This window comes from Marmota monax, unplaced genomic scaffold (genome assembly GCF_021218885.2).
Source record: "Marmota monax isolate L192 unplaced genomic scaffold, Marmota_monax_Labrador192_F-V1.1 WCK01_AAM20220418_F8-fsc00200, whole genome shotgun sequence".
Classification (NCBI taxonomy): Eukaryota; Metazoa; Chordata; class Mammalia; order Rodentia; family Sciuridae; genus Marmota; species Marmota monax.
The window spans coordinates 1,419,557-1,439,533 of NW_026692549.1; the positions used below are offsets into that span (position 1 = coordinate 1,419,557).

The window sequence follows — 19,977 nt, forward strand, 5'->3', positions numbered from 1 at the left end:
GTGGGAGCTGGGCCCTAGAGGAAGCCCAGACCCCATGCGGGCATGGACGCCCAGAGGCAGGAAGCCGCAGGGGTCCACTGCGGGGGGCAGAGGCACAGGGCCCCCCTGCTCCCCTGAGAAACAAGGACCTGAACAAGAGAACCCAGACCAGAGCAGCCGCACAGTCCCCTCCCAAGTCCAGGTGTGTCCACCCTCTGCTCTCGTGTCTGTACAGCTATGCTCTCGTTTTCCCTTTCTTCACGGAGCCCCAGGGCCAGGTCCTGTATGGGCTGTGGGGTCAGAGGGGCCAACAGAGGTAGCCAGCTCCTTGCTCCCATAGTGTAGTGTTCCAAAGAGGCCAGACAATGGGCAGAATGGCCAGCAATCGCGCACAAGGGCGGAAGCATGGGGATGGGTGGGGCACCCTCACGTGAAGTCCAGGAAGGAGTCACCACGGCAAGGACCCATAGGGTAGGTGGGAGGAGCCCAGCCCAGCATCTGCTCCAGCTGCCCAGTGGGGCAGAGCTCAGGGAAAGAGAGCCGTCTCCGGTGGGCAAGGTAACCACAGAGCAAGGGCCCAGGTCAGCGAGGGCTGCCATTCCAGCAGGCTCAGCAGGGAGAGGGGACCCAAAATGGGGACCACACAGCACTTACGAGGTCTGAACTAAGGGGCTTCGTGTTGGCACTGCGGGCGGAGCTGCTCACCAGGGACCAGACCTTGGTTTTGTGCTTGAAGGCGGCTCTCACCTTGGAGGAGATGGACAGGAGAGGCCAGTTAGGACACTTCAGAGGCTGGAGAAGCAAAGCCAGAGGTGCTATCAACAGTGCCCAGGTGGCTCCCGCAACACCCAAGGCAAGTGAGGACCCAGATAGGCAGGATTGGTTGTTATCAGTGTCGACACCTGCGAGTGTCGATGGCTGGCTGGCTAAGGGCGGCATGGCCAGGCTCCAGTCGGCAGGGCAAGGCTGTCCCGCACGCTAGGCCCCTTTAGAAAGGAGAGCTCCCGCATGGTGGGGAGGTGGGGCGGTGGGAGGTGGGGGGGTGTTGGGGTGGGGGGGTGGGGCAGTACAGCAGTAGGGAGGTGGGGGGATAGGGGTGTGGGGAGGTGGGGAGCTGGGGGGATGGGGAAGTGGGGGGATGGGGAGGTGGGGAAGTGGGGAGGTGGGGAAATGGGGAGTGAGGAGGTGGGGGTGAGGAGGTTGGAGGGTGGGGGATGGGGAGGTGGGGCAGACATACCTCTGAGTTCAGCAGGCAGTGGAAGAGGAAGATGAAGAGGCCCTGGAGGAGGGAGGAGCAGAGTTAGAGTCACCTGCATTTGTCACCCACAAGGAGCTCCAAGGACTCTTCCCTCACATAGCCCTGGGGTGGCACTGACACCTCACCTGGGGACTTTCTGCCACACTGTTCCACATGGGGAGGGGCTCCTAGACCCCTCCTGTAACCCTGCCTAGAGCCCAGAAGCTGCTGTGACAGAATCCAGAGGGGGCTGTCCTGCTTGCCAAAGGTGCAGAGACAGGTGGATGCCCAGAAAGGCTTGACTCAGGGAGGGGTGACAATCCTGGGCTGGACATTGGCCTGACACCCAGAAACCACAGACTCCCACCCCAATGGAACCTCGGGTACTCGCCTGCAGACCAGGGAGGATGATGACAGTGAAAGTAAAGGACATCACCAAGCACCCAGACCTGCCAGCCAGCACCAGCAGACCCTCACGGAGAGGTCCCGCTTGGTGCAGGAGCACCTTAGGGCATCCTGCTGTGGCCTTGCTCCTTGGGAAGGACACTGGAGAAGACGGCAGAGGGTGAAGGAGGTCCTAGAGGGCACGTGGGCTGGAGGGGCTACCTGCCACCCTGCCCTGTAAGCCACGTGAGGAAAACTGAATGCTCACGGCAACAAGGAGTTGGACACCAGCTGCCGCTGGCCATGGGGCACCCCCACACTATGTGCACCTGCTCAGGGGCATTGTGGGAACTGGGCCGTGCTGGTGAAGGGAACCTGCACCTGCCTTCCCTGGGGATGAGTGGGTCTGAGGGCTTAGACTCTAGGTGTCCCACGTCTGTTTCTGAGGATGGGCCCCCTGCCTCCCCTTCCCACAGATGACATAACCCCATCGCCTCCTCTCCCTGCCTGCCTCCCTCCCCAGAGCTGCTGGCAGACTGACCCTCTTCCCTTTCGGGCCAGATGTGCCGCCATAGATGCTGCCCGAGCACAGGCACCCCACACTGAATGGGGTCCCAGCCCTGGGGCTCTGCCTTCGCAGAGCCCTGTCTGCTGTCCTCAGGCCTGGGGGAGACCCACACTGTGGGCTCAGGGTGGGTGGAGGCTACAGAGGCCATGCCCCCCGCACACCGGCTTGTCAGGGCCATAGCCCACTGGCCTGCCTGGTGGTCCTTGCGGGATTTTACCTGCAGGGAGTTGAGTATGGCAAACAGGTACTGGAAGACCAGGGCCCCGTCGTTGACGGCAAGCACACCAAACACCCATGAGGTGCCCAGGATGGGCAGCAGCACGGCCACGGCTTTGGCAGTCAACCTGGAAGAGAGCGGTGAGGGAGCTGGGGGCAGGTAGGGTGGCCCTGAGGACCGGCCTTGAGACTGAAGGGACCAGAGGACCTAGTGAAGCCTGGGCCTGGGCTGAACTGTGTTCACCTGTTCAGGAGGGACATGACCCTGACTGTACCCTGAGAGTTCAAGCATCACCTGGGGTGGCCCAGGACACAGGCAGTGGCCCATCCAAGCCTTGCGGAGTATGCGAAGGCCAGAGAGAAACCAGGCCCGACTTCTGGGGGCCCAGAGAGGTCGGCAGCAAGCCCAAGTTCCCACCTCTTGGCAATCCAAGAGCACCCGACCCTGTGATGAGAAGCCACGGCACTGGCCTCTCTCCAGGCCCCATGGCTTCAGCCACTGGCACTTCTGTAGCACAGACCTTGAGCTCGCAGGGGACAGGCAGCCTGGCCACCTCCACTGCTCGCAGACATGGCTGGAGGAGGCACCAGACGAGAGCTTGCTGAACCGCACTGCTGATGGCCCCATCCCCTCCCACACAGGGACTATGGCGGGCATTGCTGTCTCCTTGGCCCACAGGTCCCTTGTACAGGTGGGGCAGGGGACACTCTGACCCCAGAGGCCCCACAACCCCCAGTGACGGCCAAGACGGCACAGGTTTCATCAGTGGCAGAACCAGAGGGCATACAGATGTACCCCCTTCCTGGCCAGTGCTGACCCCCACCCTGCCCACAACCCAGGACACCTCCGGGCAGCTTTCTACAACTCAGATTTGCCCTCCCTGAGCAGCAGAGCCCCAGAGCCTCTCCTGCAGGGCATCACCCCTCCTGGGCTTAACTCTGCCCTTTCCTCATTGGCTGAAGTCTTACCAAGACAGCCAATCGTGTTGCCCACTGTCCTCTATAGAAAGGAGCATGTGACTCAGGCCAGCCAACCAAAGCAAGTCTCTGGGTGAAGACCACAGGAATCTTGCACAGGCCGGCACCTGACCCTGTTGCAGCTGCTTCCTCTCAGCCCTTGACACTTGTCCCTGTCTGTGGCCTTTCTGCAACTCGTCTCTTAGCCTCTTCTGTGAGCCACTGGCTATCTCTCAATACAGGATTTTCTGTGGCAGCCTAGAGCAGTCCTGCAAAGGAGCCCCTCCCCATGAAGTAAAGCAGGGAGAGACAGCAGAGGTCAAGGTACAGACCACCTGGGCACAGAGGGCCCTGAGGGCCAGCTCTGCTCTGGCTCACAGCACTGTGCCCTAGTAGTTGGCCTTGGATGCAAGGAGCCAGGGGCAACCTGGGCATGCTCAGGCAGACCATCCTACCCAGCCAATGTCGGGGCAGAAGTGTCAGTCCCGGCTGCCACAGTGGGAGACACACCGGCCTCGGAACGTCAGGAAGAGCAGCCTCACCAGGGCACCCTCAGAATGAGAGCCTCAGGAGACTGGGTCTTGGTCCCCACTGTGTCTACAGAGCCTGGGACAGAGGTGGCATGGAGTCAGCTCTCAGCACACTCCAGGGGCTGCGTGAGTCAGGGGACTGGCTGTCTGGCTCAGGGCCACTTCTGACATGCGCTGAGCTCATGGTACACAAATGCCATCTGTCCCAACTTCCAGGACAGCTGGGCGCTCCACAGCGGGGGCCTTCTGCCTTCACACATGGGGGAAAACCCAGAGAATAATGGGGCCCTGCTGCCCAGTGCAGCCACTGCCACATGCCTCAGTTTACCCCTCGTAGCTCAGCACAGGGACTGACTTGGTCTCCCTCTCCACTCTGTGATGTCCGAGACCAACTTTGTCTTTTCAACTCTGCAGCCTGAAAGTGCAGCACTGAGCCAGGACGCAGACCTCAGGAATCGAGCAGTAAGCCAAGAAAGGAAGAACAAACGGACGAGTGTGCAGAAGAGCACAACGGGGTGCAGCGTCCCTCCCGAGGGGCAGCAAGGCACGGCCATGACGAGCCCTGTCATTAGCCCAGGACCCCCACACCGACAGCTCCTGGCAATGGACCCCGTAAACCAAGGGATGTTCCAACACGTCCGCTCTCAGGGAGGCTGTGGCCCTGCTTTGATGATGTGGGTACAATAAAAATAAACCCCGGTCCCTGGAAACAAGCGCCCTGCACGCTCCAGCCATGTCTTCGTCCTGGGAAGCTGGGGGACAGGAGCAGCCTGAGGAGCAGGCATCAGATGGGCTGCTGCTCCAGGGACAGTGCTTTTGCTCCTGAGGCTACAACAGCAGCAGAAGGAGCTGGGGGACATGCACCTGCTGGGAGCTCTCTGGGGTCTGCTAGCATGGCCAGGCTGCCAGCGCCACCTCGTCAGTTGGCAGGGGAGGGGCCGTGGCCAGTGGAGGCAGCTGGGTGGCGCTCTCCTCCCGATGCCTCACAGCCTGCCCAGGGCAGTGGGCCTGGCGTGGGGGCTCAGGCCCTGGTGAGTCCCCCTCCCAAGGCCCCTGCCACGGTGCACCCATGGGCCCACCCCTCACCCCACCTCCAGGGCCTGGGTCTCATCGCAAACCTGACCACACTCTGCTGCTTTCCCGTGGGTTTGGAACTGCAGACAGTTAACAGATCTGTGAAGAGCGGAAGCCAGCCCTGTGAAGGCCCCCAAGGAAGCCTCTCGTCCTGTTACCCACTGGACACGCGGCTGGGACAAAGACAGCCACCAGGCTGCACCTTGATAGGTGTAGAAGGGGCCGAAGGAGCTTCCAAGGTGCTGCAGTTGCTACTTCCCTCTGCCTCAGAGCCCTGGGGGAGGGGCAGCTGGTGTGCCTCGGAAGCTGATCAGGCCACAAGGAAAGTCAGGACAGCCCCAGTCAGACCTGGCCACTTAGAGAAGGGCAGCTGGTGTCAGCAGGCTGTGCTGGCTGTGCCCCAGAGACAGCCACCTGCCTGGACAGTCTCCTGGAAGGCCACGTCCCTGGCTGCCATGTGCAGCCTCAAGGGCACAAGGGCAATGCCACCCTGTGGCTCTGCAGACGCTGACCAGCTGGCCCAGGCACTTCCTTAAGGGAGCAGAGACAGCTGCCAGTCCCTGGGGATCCCGTGGAGAGAGATGAGCAGGGGGCAGGCTGCCTCCCAGTGGGCTCTCAGGAGGGCAAGGAGGGAGAAGCGAGTCAGGGGTCGAGGGCACAGGAGTGTCCTGGGGACAGGGAGGGCCTGGTCCTGCAGGGCAGCTCTCCCTCTGCCTCTCGGTACAGGAGGAAAGGAAGAGCTCCTGACCCCAGGAGCACTTTCCCTCCTGGCACAGGCTGGACGCTCACAGGGGCTGGAGAGCTCCAAAGGGCTGCAGCCCCTGGAGGGTTAATTTACAGAGTTTAGATTTGTTACAGAATAATTATCTCATGGATTTGCTGCTGGCTTGTTTATGGCTTTTGCTCTCAGATCAGAAAAGATACTCTAGAGCTAGTCATTTACAGTCAGTCAGTAGCCTCCAAACTCCAGTGAGAGCTGCCTTCCCACCTTCAGCCCTGGACCTGGGGGGCTGGCACAGCCCAGCATCAGGGTGGCCCAGGAGACCCAGGCCTACCAGTCTTGTGGGGGCATCCCACCCTGCCAGGATGGATTCGAGGAGGGCATGAGGCCCAGCAGGTCCTGTCCTCCCCCTCAGGCACAGGGTGTATCAGAACAGGAGGGAGGGGATCTTTCCCTGGATTGAACTGTTGCAGCCATTCTGCCACCAGGAGGCCACAGTCACTCAGGGAGGGACACCAAAGTGGAGGAGGAAAGCTGCGGGGGAGGAGCTGATCTGGAGACTGTGTGGCCACCCAGCCGTGGCAAAGGAGGGCGCTGAACTCTGCACCTTACCATCTCCTTGTGCACCAGTCCTAGGCCAGCTTGTGTGGGGCATCAGCAGTGCCCTAGAGGATACGGCCAGAAGGCCAGAGGCAGCAGGTTGCGTGGGCAGGACCGTCCCAGAGAGCCCGCTCCTTCTCCAGACGGCCAGCCCAGCACAGGGGGAAGCTCTGCTATCAAGGGTCTTCTTCCACACAGTGGACCACGAGGGGGTCCTGTGGTCATCCACACTCCACAGTGAGGAAAGCCAGGCCCAGAGGCTAATGGACTTCAGAGTCAGCAAATGGTGGGCCACCTGAGGGGGAACTCCCCTCCCCCCTCAGCCACCTCTCACCCTGGTGGGGCATTCCCAGGGGGACATTCACTCAATCCCTCTCTGTTCACGTGGCGGCTGCCAACCTGGGTTAGGACCTTGCCACGGGTCCCTGGCAGAGAACAGGGACCTTTGTGAGGACAAGGGCCAGGGATGCCTGGTGAGGTCCTGAGGACCCTGAGCAAGATGAAGACTTGGGTGACAGCCATGGCAGCAGCATGGCCATCCCCTGTGACCTGTGAGCAGCCTGGGGGGCAGCTTGGCAGGACTGTAGAAGCCGTGGTCAACTTACTTGGAGGCACTGGGGTCCCCGTGTATCTTATAGCTGTCGGCACTGATCTGGGAGATGACCCTGGTCACGGCCACGAGGATGCCGATGTTGACCTGCAAGGGAGGACCACCAGGAGGGACAGTGAGCAGGCCACAGCATGCACAGGGCCTCAGCGTCCACCCCGCAACCAGCTCTCCTAGGCCAGCCGGCGTTGACACTGGGACAAACGTGTCCCAGGTCTCTGGGTGTCCCCAGCAGATGACACGCAGGCCCGCCCAGGTGAGCTCAGGGGTGCCAGGAGAAGAGCAGAGATAAGCTCTAGAGTCTAGAATGACCTCCGGTATCTGACCTGAGCTCCCGCTCACCTCCCACCTGCCCAGGCCCCCAGACCTGGTCCTCAGAGACTCACTCCCCACATGGTGAGAGAATAAGACGCTGCGATGCAAACTGACCTTCAAGGGTGAGAAGCCCCGCCTAGCAAGCCACCCAGGCCTAGCCGTCACTTCCTGCCTCTCATGGTGCTTGGACACTGTGGTGGTGGGGTCCATCTGCCCAGTACCTCCAGACCTGCCGGGAGGCTCCCTCAAGACACTGGAAGAGGTCCCAGCACATCTGTCCCCTCACCTAGGCAGTTCTCGGGGTCCCGAGCAGGAGGGGCCAGGCGGGGACAGCAAGGGGAAGAGGCCCTCAATTTATGTCTGAGGTAGGATGCACAGCTGGGCTGTGGGTTGCATGGTGGTTGGGCTCTACCCCTTGACTCTGAACGTGTCTGAGATCCTGGACACAGTGAGAGGTCAGCTCCAGGCCCAGATCCTCCATGGGAACATGCTGCTGCCTGTGGCAATGACACCTGGCAGTGTCCCCCTCAGGCCCACGGGTAGGCTGCTGGCCTGTGCCTGCTTTGGTACACAGACACAGCAGGAGTCCCTGGGGGTGTGGTCAGGTCACCCGCGACCTAGCTGTACCATGCCATATATCGCCAACAGTGGCCACATTCTGGGCCTTTCTGAGCCCCTCTGCTGGGCTTATCCTGGGGCCTGGGGACACCTTCCCTCTAACTCCACATCCACTACCTTTGCACTGCCAGGGCCCCCACTTCCTCCCAGTTCCCAGGACCCTTTGCTGAGGTCTCTCTTCACAGCAAGAGACTCTGTCTGTGCAGCGTCCCTAGGCAAAATGGGACCCTGTCCCTGACCTGCCGAGCCTCTCGCTGCTCCCACAGCAGGAAGTGAGCAAGGCTTAACCATGTCTCTCTGCCGGGCACCCCGTCTTCCCAGGCCACCTCCATGCGGTGGCTCAGCCCCCCACTATCCTCTCCTCTGTGGAAGAACAGAAGTTTCCCAAGGGTAGGGAGAGGGAAGGACTCGGCAGGCACCACCCAGCCCAGCACTGCACAGAGAAGAGCGATGTGGCAACACGGCTGCCCAGCCAAGAGCTCACCCTGCCCATGCCTCTGCCCTGAGCTCCAGCGGGAAGCACCAGGACCTGGGTGGGCCTGAGGGGGAGCCCAGGGCCTTCCCGGGACTGCAGCTGAGCCCCAGGGAGAGCAGGAGACAGCGATGCTGTGCCCTTGGGTGTGTCCTCAGGGAGCCCATCCACAGCCCTGCTCCGAACCCTTGTGTGGGCACCTACCACAATGACCAGCAGGGCAGGGGCCACGAAGGCCCAGATGGCGCCACTCCCCAGGGAGAGCCAGCAGCTGTGGAGGGAAGCAGAGTGTCACCTCAGCACCTGGCCCGTGGCCCCATCTTCTCCTCCATCCCCACTGCTCTCAGTCACAGTCCTGGGCCCCAGTCCCAGTGCTGATCCCACAATTACTTTTCAATCCCTGATTATCTCATCTCTCATTCTTGGAGAGGATCTTCCAGTCTACAGACTGGGTCAGCAACCTCTGAAGAGCCCAGCCAAAGCCCAGAGTGGGTTTCCACATAAACTCTGCCGGGACTGGCCTCCTCCAGAGCACTTCAGACTGTGGCCTGGCCATGCCCTCCCCGAAGCCTGGTAGAATGGTGGCCACCATGGGAGGCACCCTGCCCTGCCCACTTACCAGGGGCTGCCAGTCAGCTACACCTCTAGGTCACTGTTCTAATGTCCTAGGAGGCAGGGTCCAGTTTGAGGATGTGAAATTCCTCCCTGCTCCAAGACGTGACCCCAGAGCTCAGGCAAGAAGGCCAGGTCCCTTAGAATCCCATACCTTCATAGAGCCTGTGGAACTACCCAGAGCCTCAGGCTCCCAGGAGATGTCACCCTTCTGGCCCCCAGAAGCTAGTGTTCCCAGGACACTGAGCACATTGACGGGGCCTGGCCAGGCGTGGGGCACAGTCTGGCACATGGTGTGATGTCTCGGGGCTACCTTTAGTTCACAGCAGGTCTGGCCCACTCATGATAAAGCCCAGACTGATTCAGGTCCCATTCAAGCCTACAGCATCCCTTGGCAAGGCTGTGGTCACTCCTATCCCACAGATGGGGAAACTGAGGCCCAGAAAGCCCAGGTGACCCTCAACATGCAGGGGTGCCCTGTCCCTAGCCACCCCCCCCCCCAGGACCTCCTAGACCATGGGACACCAAATGCCCTAAACAGCTGAGAGTTCTGTGTGAGGCCATGTGTGTCTGGACACAGCCCGGGGAGGACACATCTCGTCTGGACGCGCCAGGCGAGGAAGTACACTGCCAGGACTCAAAACCAGCTCCCCGGGCTCCTGAGGGATGGCAGCACCATCCAGGCAGCCTGCACTTCCTGACTTTCACCCAGAATGGTGTATTTGTAGGACCTCCGGACCCTCCTGACCCTTCCTGCCCTGTAGTCCAGGGACTCCTGAACCTCGCCAGGCTACCCCCCAGCTCAGGGCAAGAGAGGCCAATGTCAGAGCTGGGTGAGGAGGTGGCCAGCACCCATGAGCTATAGGGGCTCAGAGCAGGGCAAGTTCCCCGAGGTAGCTGGAGAAGGCCACTCTCTGCCATCAGGGCCTCAGCTTCTAGAGGCAGCGGGATAGAGGCACAGCACCCAGGTGCTTCCTCCTCAGTCCTCTGGCTCCGCCCCTCCTCCAGGCCTCCATGGCCCTCGCTGCCCGGAGCAGAGGCTGTCTCTCCCCACTTGCCAACACACTGCCTCCCGGCCCTGGGGTGTTCCACTGTCTTCTCTCCTCCATTCAGCTGCCTCCAGCTGCCCGGCCCCTGGCCCCTCAGTCTGGCAGGACAGGCTCAGCCTCCTGGGACCCCCAAGCAGCAGCCCTCCTCTGAGGACAAGTTGTGGAAGGTGAGCCCCTCCCGGCTGGCTCCCCCTCCCCTCCTGGCTCAGTTGGCACAGCAGTGGCCTGGCCCAGAGTCCCCCTCCTGCCCAGCAGGGCATGCTCAGGCACTTGCTAACCACCTTTTCTCAGGGCTCCTGGGGCATAAACTTGGGCTCCATGGGGGACCACAGGGTGAAAAAATTCCATCAGAAACTTCCACCAGCCATCATCCTACCTCTGAAGGATACTGTGACACTCCCCCATCCTGCCCCCTGGGGGCACTGTGACACCCCATCCTACCCCAGGGGTGCTGTGACATCCCCACCCCTCCCCCGGGATGCTGTGTCACCCCCATCCCACCCTCCAGGGGGCTGTGTCACCTCCATCCCTCCCCTAGGGCACTGTGACACCCCATTCCCACCCCTGGGGCACTGTGACATCCCCATCCCTCCCCTGGGGGCTGTGAGACCTCCATCCCACCCCAGGATGTGCTGTGACATACCCACCCTTCCCTTGGGGTGCTGTGTTACCCCCATCCCTCTCCTAGGACACTGTGATACTCCCATCCCTCCCCTAGGGCACTGTGACACCCCTATCCCTCCCCGGGGGGGGGGGGGCACTGTATTATGTGTGCCAGGGCCTGGGGCAAGGGACCAGTGAGCCCTGCAGCTAGAACAACAGAGGGCCAAGGCCAGCAGGCCTACTGGTGCCCTTCCCCATGGAGGACCCTCCAAACACAAGACACTGCCAGGACACCTCACTCACTTGTCACTGGTCCCGTAACTATCCAAGGCAGATGCTATGGTGATGATGCAGATGAGTAGCGGAGACCCTGTGGAGAGGAGAGAGAGCTTGTCAGCCCGCCCACTTCCTCTGTTACACCAACTTCAGCCGATGCTGGCCACAGAGCCCCTGCCCTCAAGGAAGCATGGGCAATGGAGGCCAGGCGTGGGCACTCACACCCACTCACCCTCCCAGGCTCTAGCCAAGAAGCCCAGGAGTCTATCCCAGGGACAGGCCAGCTGCACTGACAGGTAAGGAAGCCCCACTCAGCTTGTGTGACCTGAGGCTCTCACCAGGTGGAGCTGGCCCAGAGGGACTGTGACAAGAGCTAAAGGCATTTCTGTTATAATGGTGAGCCCCTAGGCATCAGGTAGGAGGCCAGAGGTTCTGCTGACCCCATAGTACACTGCACCCCAAGGAGAATCATAGGGAGAGCCATCCACAGTGCACTGAAGCCCCAGAAGGATCATGGGACAGACCTCCACACAGAGCACTGTAGCCCAAGGAAGATCATAAGACACACCTCCTCATAGTGCACTGCATCCCCAGGAGGATCATAGGAAAGACCTCCTCAAGTGCACTGCACCCCAAGGAGAATCATAGGGAGAGCCATCCACAGTGCACTGAAGCCCCAGGAGGATCATGGAACAGACCTCTTCACAGTGCACTTCATCCCCAGAGGATCATGAAACAGACATCCTCACAGCGCACTGCAGCCCCAGGAGGATCATGGGCAGACCTCCTCACAGTGCACTGCACCCCCTGGAGGATCACAGGACAGACCTCCTCACAGTGCACTGCAGCCCCCAGGAGGATCATGGGCAGACCTCCTCACAGTGCACTGCATCCCCAGGAGGATCATGGGACAGACCTCCTCACAGTGCACTGCATCCCCAGGAAGATCATGGGACAAATCTTCTCAAAGTGCACTGCAGCCCCAGGAGGATCATGGGACAGACCTCCTCACAGTGCACTGCAGCCCTAGGGGGATCATTGGCAGAGCCCCCACAGTGCAGAGGATCATGGGACAGAATCAGTGGTGTCAGTTGAGACCCCCTGAAGATCCACAGGGAGGTGGGGAGGGAGCTAGCTCAATTGGCCCTGGAGTCCTGGGCCACCAGCTGCACTGTCGCGGACACAGTGCCCAAGCAGCCAATGTTTGAGACAGTGCTGCTCAGGGAGCCACACCACCTCACCATCCATGTGGCTCAGGGACCTCCTGTCCCTGGCTCTAGAGGCAGGTGACCCACAGGGGCTGCTGGGACATCCAGTGCTTGGCCACAGTGACTGGTCAGGGCACTTAGCCCTGATGGACCAATGAGACCCTGTTAAGGGACTTCCTTGACACGGCTGTGCGAGAAGCTCCCACTGGTTCCTGGGAGGGCGAGGACCAGGGGGACCCTTATCCACCCAGCTGCCTTGGCATCCAGGGCAGAGATGCAGCACCAACTTAGAGAATGTTAAGGAAAGCAAAACTTTTTTAAAAATTTTTTTGTACTGGGGATCTAACCCAGGGGCACTCTACCTCTCAGCTATATTCCCAGCCCCCTTATTTTTGAGACAGGACCTCACTAAGTTGCTGAGACTGGCCTAGAACTTTGTGATCATCCTGTCTCAGCCTCCCCAGTCACTGGGGTGACAGGCGTGTGCCACCATGCCTGGCAAGGAGGGCAGATGGTGACTGTGGATCAAGCTGAAGTCCACCACCCTGGACCTTTTTCATTAGGTAAGCCATTAGACTCCCTGCTTGCCTAAGCCAGTTTGAGCTGGACTAAGTGTGACTAATTAAGTGCTTTCAATGATTTACAAAGCCGTCAGACTGTGCGGAAGAGGTGGAGGTCAAGGGAAATCTAAGAAAAAACACCTGGACTGGCAATTCCCAGAGATTTCAGTGTCTCAGCAAAGAAGGGATTCAAGGGTTGGATTGGTTTTAGAGGCTCTGCCCTGACCCCAGGTGAGCTGGCCTCCAATCTCCCTCTGCAGCTGGGAAGGGTCAGAGGTGAATGTGCCTGTGACTGAAGGGGAGACACATCGCAGCATGGCCCAGGCTGAGCCACCACGGCACCCGCTCCGGCAGCCAGTCCTGCACACACACCTATGCTCTGAGGCAGAGCCCTCGTGAACCTGTTTCTGCAAACAACTCACCCAGGGGCTCAGAGAGCAGAGCACCCTGCAGGAAGCTAGATCTGGCGCAGTGGCCCCATGGGGTGTCCCTGCTCTCCACCCTCTGCAGAAGGACAGCCAGGGCCAGCTCCCTGTTCCACCTGGGCTTTCCCCAGAGGGTGATCAAGGCTCCTCGGGAGGAAGCCGTATTTCTCAGATTCCTGAACTAAAGATGGGGTGGGAACACGGGGTGGCTCTTGGTTCCCTCCTGGCAGGTTCTGCACTGGAGGAGAAGACGGGCAGGCTGTCCTCCCAGCACCTCCAGGCCACAGCTGCCCAGCACCCTGGGGGAGGGTCCCGCCGCCCCCTTCTTGAATACCAGGGTTTCGGATTTTGTTTTTAAATTAAACACCTTGGAAAGAATCTTGCCCCTGAAACACTTTGCTTCAAATGTGGAATAAATGAATTACTGAATGTCCCAGTCTCATGAGAGAGACTGGATTGCAATAAAGGGAAATAAAACAGGCCACCTTCCTCCCCTGCTGAGCTTGTGATCAGATTCCTCTCTTGCAGGGAGGTACAGACTCTGCTTCTCACCCTCCCATCCTCTCCTGGGTGCCCCCACACTCCTGGGGGCGGTGCCACTCCACTCAACTCATGCCCCTCACAGTCCCTGCAGAGCACCTGGCCCCCAGCAAGCCTCAAGGACAGTGGCTGACTTGACCACCCTGTGCCCCCACCTCAGCTCTGAACAGCCTCGGGGCTTCCAGAGCATGGTACTGCCCGTGGGTTGGTGCATGGCCAGGTGAGGAACAAGCGTCCGTCTCCAGGGCTCCAAGGGCTCCGCCTGCAGTGTGGCCTCTCCTGCTCTGGGTCAGCCTCCAGCTCCTTCTTAATTAATGGCAGAGGCCGGGAGAGCCCGCTGCCTGGAGACCGTCTTTACTTAGGCCCAAAGCCAAGGAGCTGGGTTGGGATGACGGACGCAGCTCACGGGCTCCTGATGAAATTAATTAAGGGGAAGCTGACAGGGAGATAGATGGAGGGCTGAGGACCGCCTGGCTCTGTTTGTATGCAGCTTGCTTCGGGGCCACAGACTCAAACCCTGCAGGGACCGCAGGCATCCGTATCAGAAGCCACACAGTTGCAGCCTGTGCTGCCTAGCAGGAATACAAACTCGGTGTGCGTGGACCTCCTCATTCTTCAAAAGAACTTGGTAATTTTATGCAAAGTCCCTCAATTTTCAAGTATTGGCAAATAACCCACTTTTCTCCAACATGGCTCCTGCAGGCTGCATCGACTCAATTATCACACACACTCCCACCCGACCTCGGCGGCTCCTCTCACTGGGCTCCTCTCTCCCCCTCAGGACGGATTCGTCAACCCTTTCAGTACATTCCTCTGTCTTTGCTGGGGCTTATTATTCACATGCTGCGTGCGCACGCCTGCGCCTCTAAATGGCGTGATTCTTCTTTCCTTGGAGAAACTGGAAAACTGCAGGTGGCCGGCAATCACCTTCTAAACCCTTGCTAATGGAGTCAGACTCACAGGAAGAAGCAGCTCTCCCCTGGGGAGTCAGGAAGGACTGCGGGAGCTGGTCACACTGGAATTGGGCTCGCTGGGAGTGGACAGGGGTAGACATTTGGACTTGGGGCCAGTGTGTGCAAAAAACGGTGACCCTGCAGCAGGGGCAGCAAGGCGGGCCCGGGACTCTGAGCAGACCTCAGGGATTCCCTGCAGGGCCAGCTGCAGTGGGGAGGAGGGGTCCAGGTCCCCTGCTCACTGCTCCCTGCTCCCCGGGGAGGCCATGAGGGATGCATAATTTAACTCCACTTCATCCTCAAATAAATTACATTTGCCAATTCAAAGCACAAAGTAAACAAGCTTAATCTCCTCCTTGCATGATGAGGGCTGCGAAAATTAAATCTATTTGGAGAAAACTAGAAACAGGCAGCAGGTCCCCAGAGCCGGATCCACACCTCGCAGCAATGGTAAGAACGCCAGGTAACAGCCCAAGCCTTGCAGAAAGGGGGCCCGGTGCTCGCCCCAGCATGGGTAAGAGTCCAACTCACAGGCTGTCCATGGGAGAGGACGCCCAGGCCCGGGCACAGACACTCTGGCTAAGTGGTTTAAACAAACTTTCAGTCTGTGCATTTTCCTAAGGTGCCCAGCAAATGAAGGCAAGTTCACTCAGGAAAATCCCCTACTCTGGCTGAGAACTCAACTCCGGCTTCCCCACCAGCCCCATGCGTGCAAGGAAGCCACAGCTCCAGCACTGTGGACACCACAGGCCTCATCAACCGCCCCGCCCAGGGCAAGACCCCGCCTCCCACTCCCAGAACCCCATGTCTTGGAACCCTGAGCCAGGGGCAGCAGCTGCAGGGGCTTCCTGCCTTCTGGCTCCAGCTGGCAGTGTGCAGGGCCCCACGGTAGGTGGGCTAGGAACATGGGACCTCTCTGTCCCTTCTCAGCTGGCTTTCAGGGCAGAGGCCATGTCCCCCTGCCCTGGCCTTGGGGAATTTTCCCAGGAGAGAAGCAGGGGGTTAGACCACAACACTCTAAAGTGTTCCGCGTGGGACCCGAGTCCGTTGGAGGAGTGTGGAGAGCTGGAGCCAAGGGCACACCCTGGAAAGGGATGGGGCCTGAGTGTGCACCAGGAAGAGGAAGGTCCCAGAGCACCCCACCGGGGAGAAGAGGCAGGGAGAGCCTGGCAAGGGACCCCACTAGGCCTGCACCTCAAAGACTGGCCTCAAAGCCCCCTGCAAAGGGCCATGGAGTGGGGTGTGCCCTAGGCCCTTGCTGGGAACAACAGCAACCCACTGGCACTTGGAGGAGCCTGTGGTGGCCCACATCTCACAGGGAGGGGTTGGGGGGACCCTTCAGGTGAGCCTCCAGCGTGCCAGGGGCCGTGCTCTTGCCAAGGCTGTGCTCCTGACCCAGAGCAGAGCCCCAACACTGGAAGCAGAACCCACAGAACTAAAGGGAGAAGTCACAACACAGCAGGTGGTGACTTCAGGACCCGCCCTCCAGGGACAAACAACTAGAGGAAAATCAAAGAGGAAACAGAGACAGGCCTGAGCGGTGCGCAGAGCACCTGTCCAAGCCACAGCGGCCATCTGCTCACTTCCCAGCACAGCAATTTACCAACTGTACAACAAACCCCACAAGCTCACGAGTCAGACTAGCCATTCCAGGGGAAGGGGCAGAAATCCTAGGAAGAGGCAGGAGAGGCACAAGTCTGTGGAGGTCAAACAGCAAGGGGTCAGAGAAGGATGTTTGAGAACCAGAAAGACTCTGAGGTGCACGGAAACACACACACGGAGCACAGGGCAGCCAAAGTAGCGCCAAGAAGGAAATGCACGCCTGGTACCCCACAGTGGGCACTGAGCCCATACTGTCCCCACACACAGGAGGAGAGAACAGGGCCTGAGCACGAGGCAGGAAGGGTGAGATGAAAGCAGGAATTCATGAGACGGTCAACAGAAAGGCAAGACGCCCAACGTGGGTTCTCTGTAAGACCAAGCCCCGAGCCACGTCAGGACGGAGTGTTCGGGAGACGTGGGAGCTTTGCCCTGGACCAGCAGGGCTCCTTCCTCCCGGCCACAGGAAGCACCATCACCCAACCTCCCTCCGCGTCTGCCCTCATACCCCGGCCCACCTACCCCAGCCCAGCCCATAGTAGTAGAGGTGCTTGCTGTCCTCCGAGCCGAAGACCTTGACCACCATGCTGTAGAGGTGCAGCCCTTCCACCAGCATCCAGGCGAAGGCACTCAGGAAGAAGTAGTGCAGGAGCATGGCCAGCACCTGGCAGGGGATCTAGGGGTCAGCGGAGATGGGGAGACTGTGGTGAGGGGTCTGCTGTCGGCCCAGCCTCCGCCTCGGGCAGCTTCTGCTCAGGTGGCCTCATTTTCTTCCTGGGGAGTCCAGGCTGCCCTTTCTGGTCCTGGGGTTTGTCTGTATCCGCTCAGGGCTGGCCAATCATCACCGAGTCCCTCCCAGGCATGGTGTCCTGTCCAGTAGAGGGCCTGGCCTTCCCTCTGCAGAGACCAGCCCTGCCGCAGGGGAGATCTGCATGCGCCCCCCAGTGAGGTCAGGGAGGCAGGATGGCCCCAGCATGAGGGCTGCCCACTCACCGTGCCCGGCTCAGCGTGGAAGCTGATGAGCAGCAGGACCTGGGCCACCAGGACAGCAAAGGACAAGTTGGCATGGATGTGGTAGCGCTGGTTCCTAATGGTGCTGACAGAGCTGAGGACACAGTGGGGCGTGAGTCCCAGTGTCAGCTCAGACTCTGCCACCCCTCCCCAGGCGGGGCACCTGTTGCCCCCACAGTGGTCCCAATGTCCATTCCCCTGAACAGGGTCTTACAAAGCTCAACCCAGTGTTGCCCCTCCTTGCTTGGATTGTTCTGGCTCCCGATTGCTCTTTGATGGAATCCTTGCCCTTCCACAGCCCCAGTGGCCCTGCAGTCTGAGCCCCCGCCTCCAGCCCCAGGGCATTTGTACCTGCTGTTCCCAAGCAGGGCTCTGCATGGTGGCTCAGATGCCTCCTCTCAGACAGAGCTTCCTGACCTCCTGCTCTGAGCAGCTCACCTCATTCTGTCTTGTAGGCTTTCCTCCTCTCTTAACCTCTGACAATACCCACTCAAGTGTATCCCTGTCTGTCTTGGCACAGCCGGGCCCTCAGAGCTGACCACATGCCCAGTGTGGCCTGCTGAGGAACAGGCCGTCAGCACGGATGCCATACCTGCCCTTGCCTGGGTCTGGGCTGGGGGTCTTTGCAGGCCTTCCTGTGAGGATGAAGCCTGGGTCCCCACTCCATAGCCCTTCCCTTCACTGCAGATTTAAGGGCACAGGCGCTGAGTAAGGGTCATCGGCCCAGGGTGAACTGGGCCCAAGCAGGGCTGGGCTGTGCCATAGGACTGCAAACGCCAGGAGGAGATGCAGGAGGGCAGGGACATCGACATGTCTTTGAAGCTGCCCACCTCCCGGAGCCGGGGACAGGGTGACTTACGACAGAGCTGCGAAGGTGACCAGCGTGGCGGCCAGGCAGAGCACGGACAGCGAGCAGCCGACGTAGCTGATGGACGAGAGCGCCACCTGGTGGCCGCGTGTAAGCTGCGGGAGCAGAGAGGGGCGTGGGCACAGGACAGAGGGCCCAGATCCAGGCCACAGCGCCCACTCCCGTGCCTGCAGTTGCCCCATGGGCAGTCTTAAGTGGTGCCCCTGGCTGCACAGCACCTGGGGTGCTGCAGGCTGCCCTCAGATCCTTCAGGTCTCCTCCCCACACCTCCTGCCTAGGATGGGCTGCCTGCAGAGGGGAAGAGCAGGGTCCAGAGCAGACCACCAGGGTTCAAGTCCAGCTGGTCTGTGTCCCAGTAGATGCTCTGGGACCAAGCGGGCTGCAGGCCTCTGGCCATGAAATGAGACTTGGCCGCCTGTGTCAGGGCACCAGGGGCTGAAGGGATTCACCTACAGTATGGCTTGGAGGGTGCCTGCTGGGTGGCATGCTGTGACCCTGTGGTGGGTTGGTGCCCACTCTGCACCCCCATCCCACCCCAACCCACCAAGAGTGACAGCCCTTGGCATGGCTGCTCTTTCTGCACTAGCACCCACAGGCCCCAGCACCTGCAGCCTACATGGACTTCACATTCGCCTCCGGGGCGTGTGACACCTTTCAGACATCAGGCAGTGTGCAAATGCAGATGCCACAGGCCACCCCACAGTGCAGCCTCAGGACAATGGCTCCAGTCTAGGCCTCAGGGTCGGACACATATCGCCCTGGGCCCCACCTGCTCCCGAGGCTCGAGGCTCGAGGCCAGGCCGGCTGCCTGTTGTCAGAGGCCTGGGTCCTGAATACCTTGTGGATGTCACGTCCAGAGGCCACAGACCACACACCAAGATCCGTCCCTAGGACAGGAGGGGACTCCAGCCCCCACCTGTGGCACTGCTGGAGGGCCTAGAAGCTGCTCCCCAGCACTGCTCATGAGGAGGGGCAAAGGGGCCCTCACAGAGGGAGTGCTGTTGGCCAGGGGAGGAAACGCTGCAGGCCCCAAGGCCCAGCCCAGAGGCAGAGGTCAGGAATGGACACAGGGCACAGGGACTGTGGGAGTCAGTAGGACTGGCCACACACCCTACAGTATGTGATTCACAATGGAGGTGACTTTTCCACGGGGCCAGGAAGCCTGGCCTCCTCTCTGGGTCCAGTCCTTGAGTGCTGCAGGATGCATCTGCAGGGCACCTGCGGGCTAAGCAGGGTCCATTGAGAACTCCCAGCTGGGCAGAGCTGCCTGCCATAGGCCCCAGCCCTGAGTGTGGGGCTGTGTGCCCTGCCTTAGGGCCTCAGCCACCAGCCAGGGGTCTCAGCCACCAGCCACCAACCTCAGTCACCCAGCCAGGGGTCTCAGCCGCCAGCAAGGGGCCTCAGCCACCCAGTCAGGAGCCTCAGCCACCCAGCCAGAGGCCTCAGTCACCCAGCCAGGGGTCTCAGCTGCCAGCCACCAACCTCAGCCACCCAGCCAGGGGCCCAGCTGCCAGCCAGGGGCAGGGTCCTCCTCTCCCTGCAGGTACATGGGGGTACTTTGTCCTGAGCACCCAAGTCAGGTCCCAGACCTTGAGTTCTTGGGTCCAAGCTGCCCCTGCCCAGCTCTGCCCACAGGCTGACCACTACTAGCTGGGTGCCAGGTCCCTGCCAGGTGGGACAGGCATTGTGGGGATGAGGTCAATGGCCCTTTTCTCACTGTGCCATGGGCGGCTTCGGGGGCAGTAGTCACATCTCTGTTATGGCTCCTGCTGGACTTGCTGCCCTCGCCAGGGCTCTGCCCTGCATCTGAGACAGATGATTCCTCTGTGGCTGGCCCTCGTGCCTCACCACCCGATGGAGCTTCAGGTCTTCCTCCCTTTGAAGCAGCTCCTGAATTACCTCTCCACTCTGAGAGGCCAGTTCCCCAGTTGCCCCCCTCTGAATTGCATATGGCGCTGCTGAGGGGAGCCTAAGAGGTCCAGGTGGGCAGCAGGG

The 19,977-nt window shown here is 60.4% G+C and overlaps 1 protein-coding gene across 2 annotated transcripts in view; it reads right to left on the reverse strand.

Annotated features, from left to right (window-relative positions):
* Adgrd1 (adhesion G protein-coupled receptor D1) overlaps positions 1 to 19,977 on the reverse strand; it is a 97,631-nt gene that overhangs the window by 2,800 nt on the left and 74,854 nt on the right. For both annotated transcript variants that reach the window (XM_046445980.2, XM_046445979.2), the window contains 9 exons: positions 17,974 to 18,077; positions 17,097 to 17,208; positions 16,626 to 16,779; positions 10,846 to 10,912; positions 8,483 to 8,549; positions 6,872 to 6,963; positions 2,386 to 2,512; positions 1,217 to 1,258; positions 634 to 726 (listed from right to left, as the gene is read on the reverse strand). In XM_046445980.2, the coding sequence (XP_046301936.1) occupies positions 634 to 726; positions 1,217 to 1,258; positions 2,386 to 2,512; positions 6,872 to 6,963; positions 8,483 to 8,549; positions 10,846 to 10,912; positions 16,626 to 16,779; positions 17,097 to 17,208; positions 17,974 to 18,077 (858 nt within the window). The remainder of the gene's footprint in view (positions 1 to 633; positions 727 to 1,216; positions 1,259 to 2,385; positions 2,513 to 6,871; positions 6,964 to 8,482; positions 8,550 to 10,845; positions 10,913 to 16,625; positions 16,780 to 17,096; positions 17,209 to 17,973; positions 18,078 to 19,977) is intronic.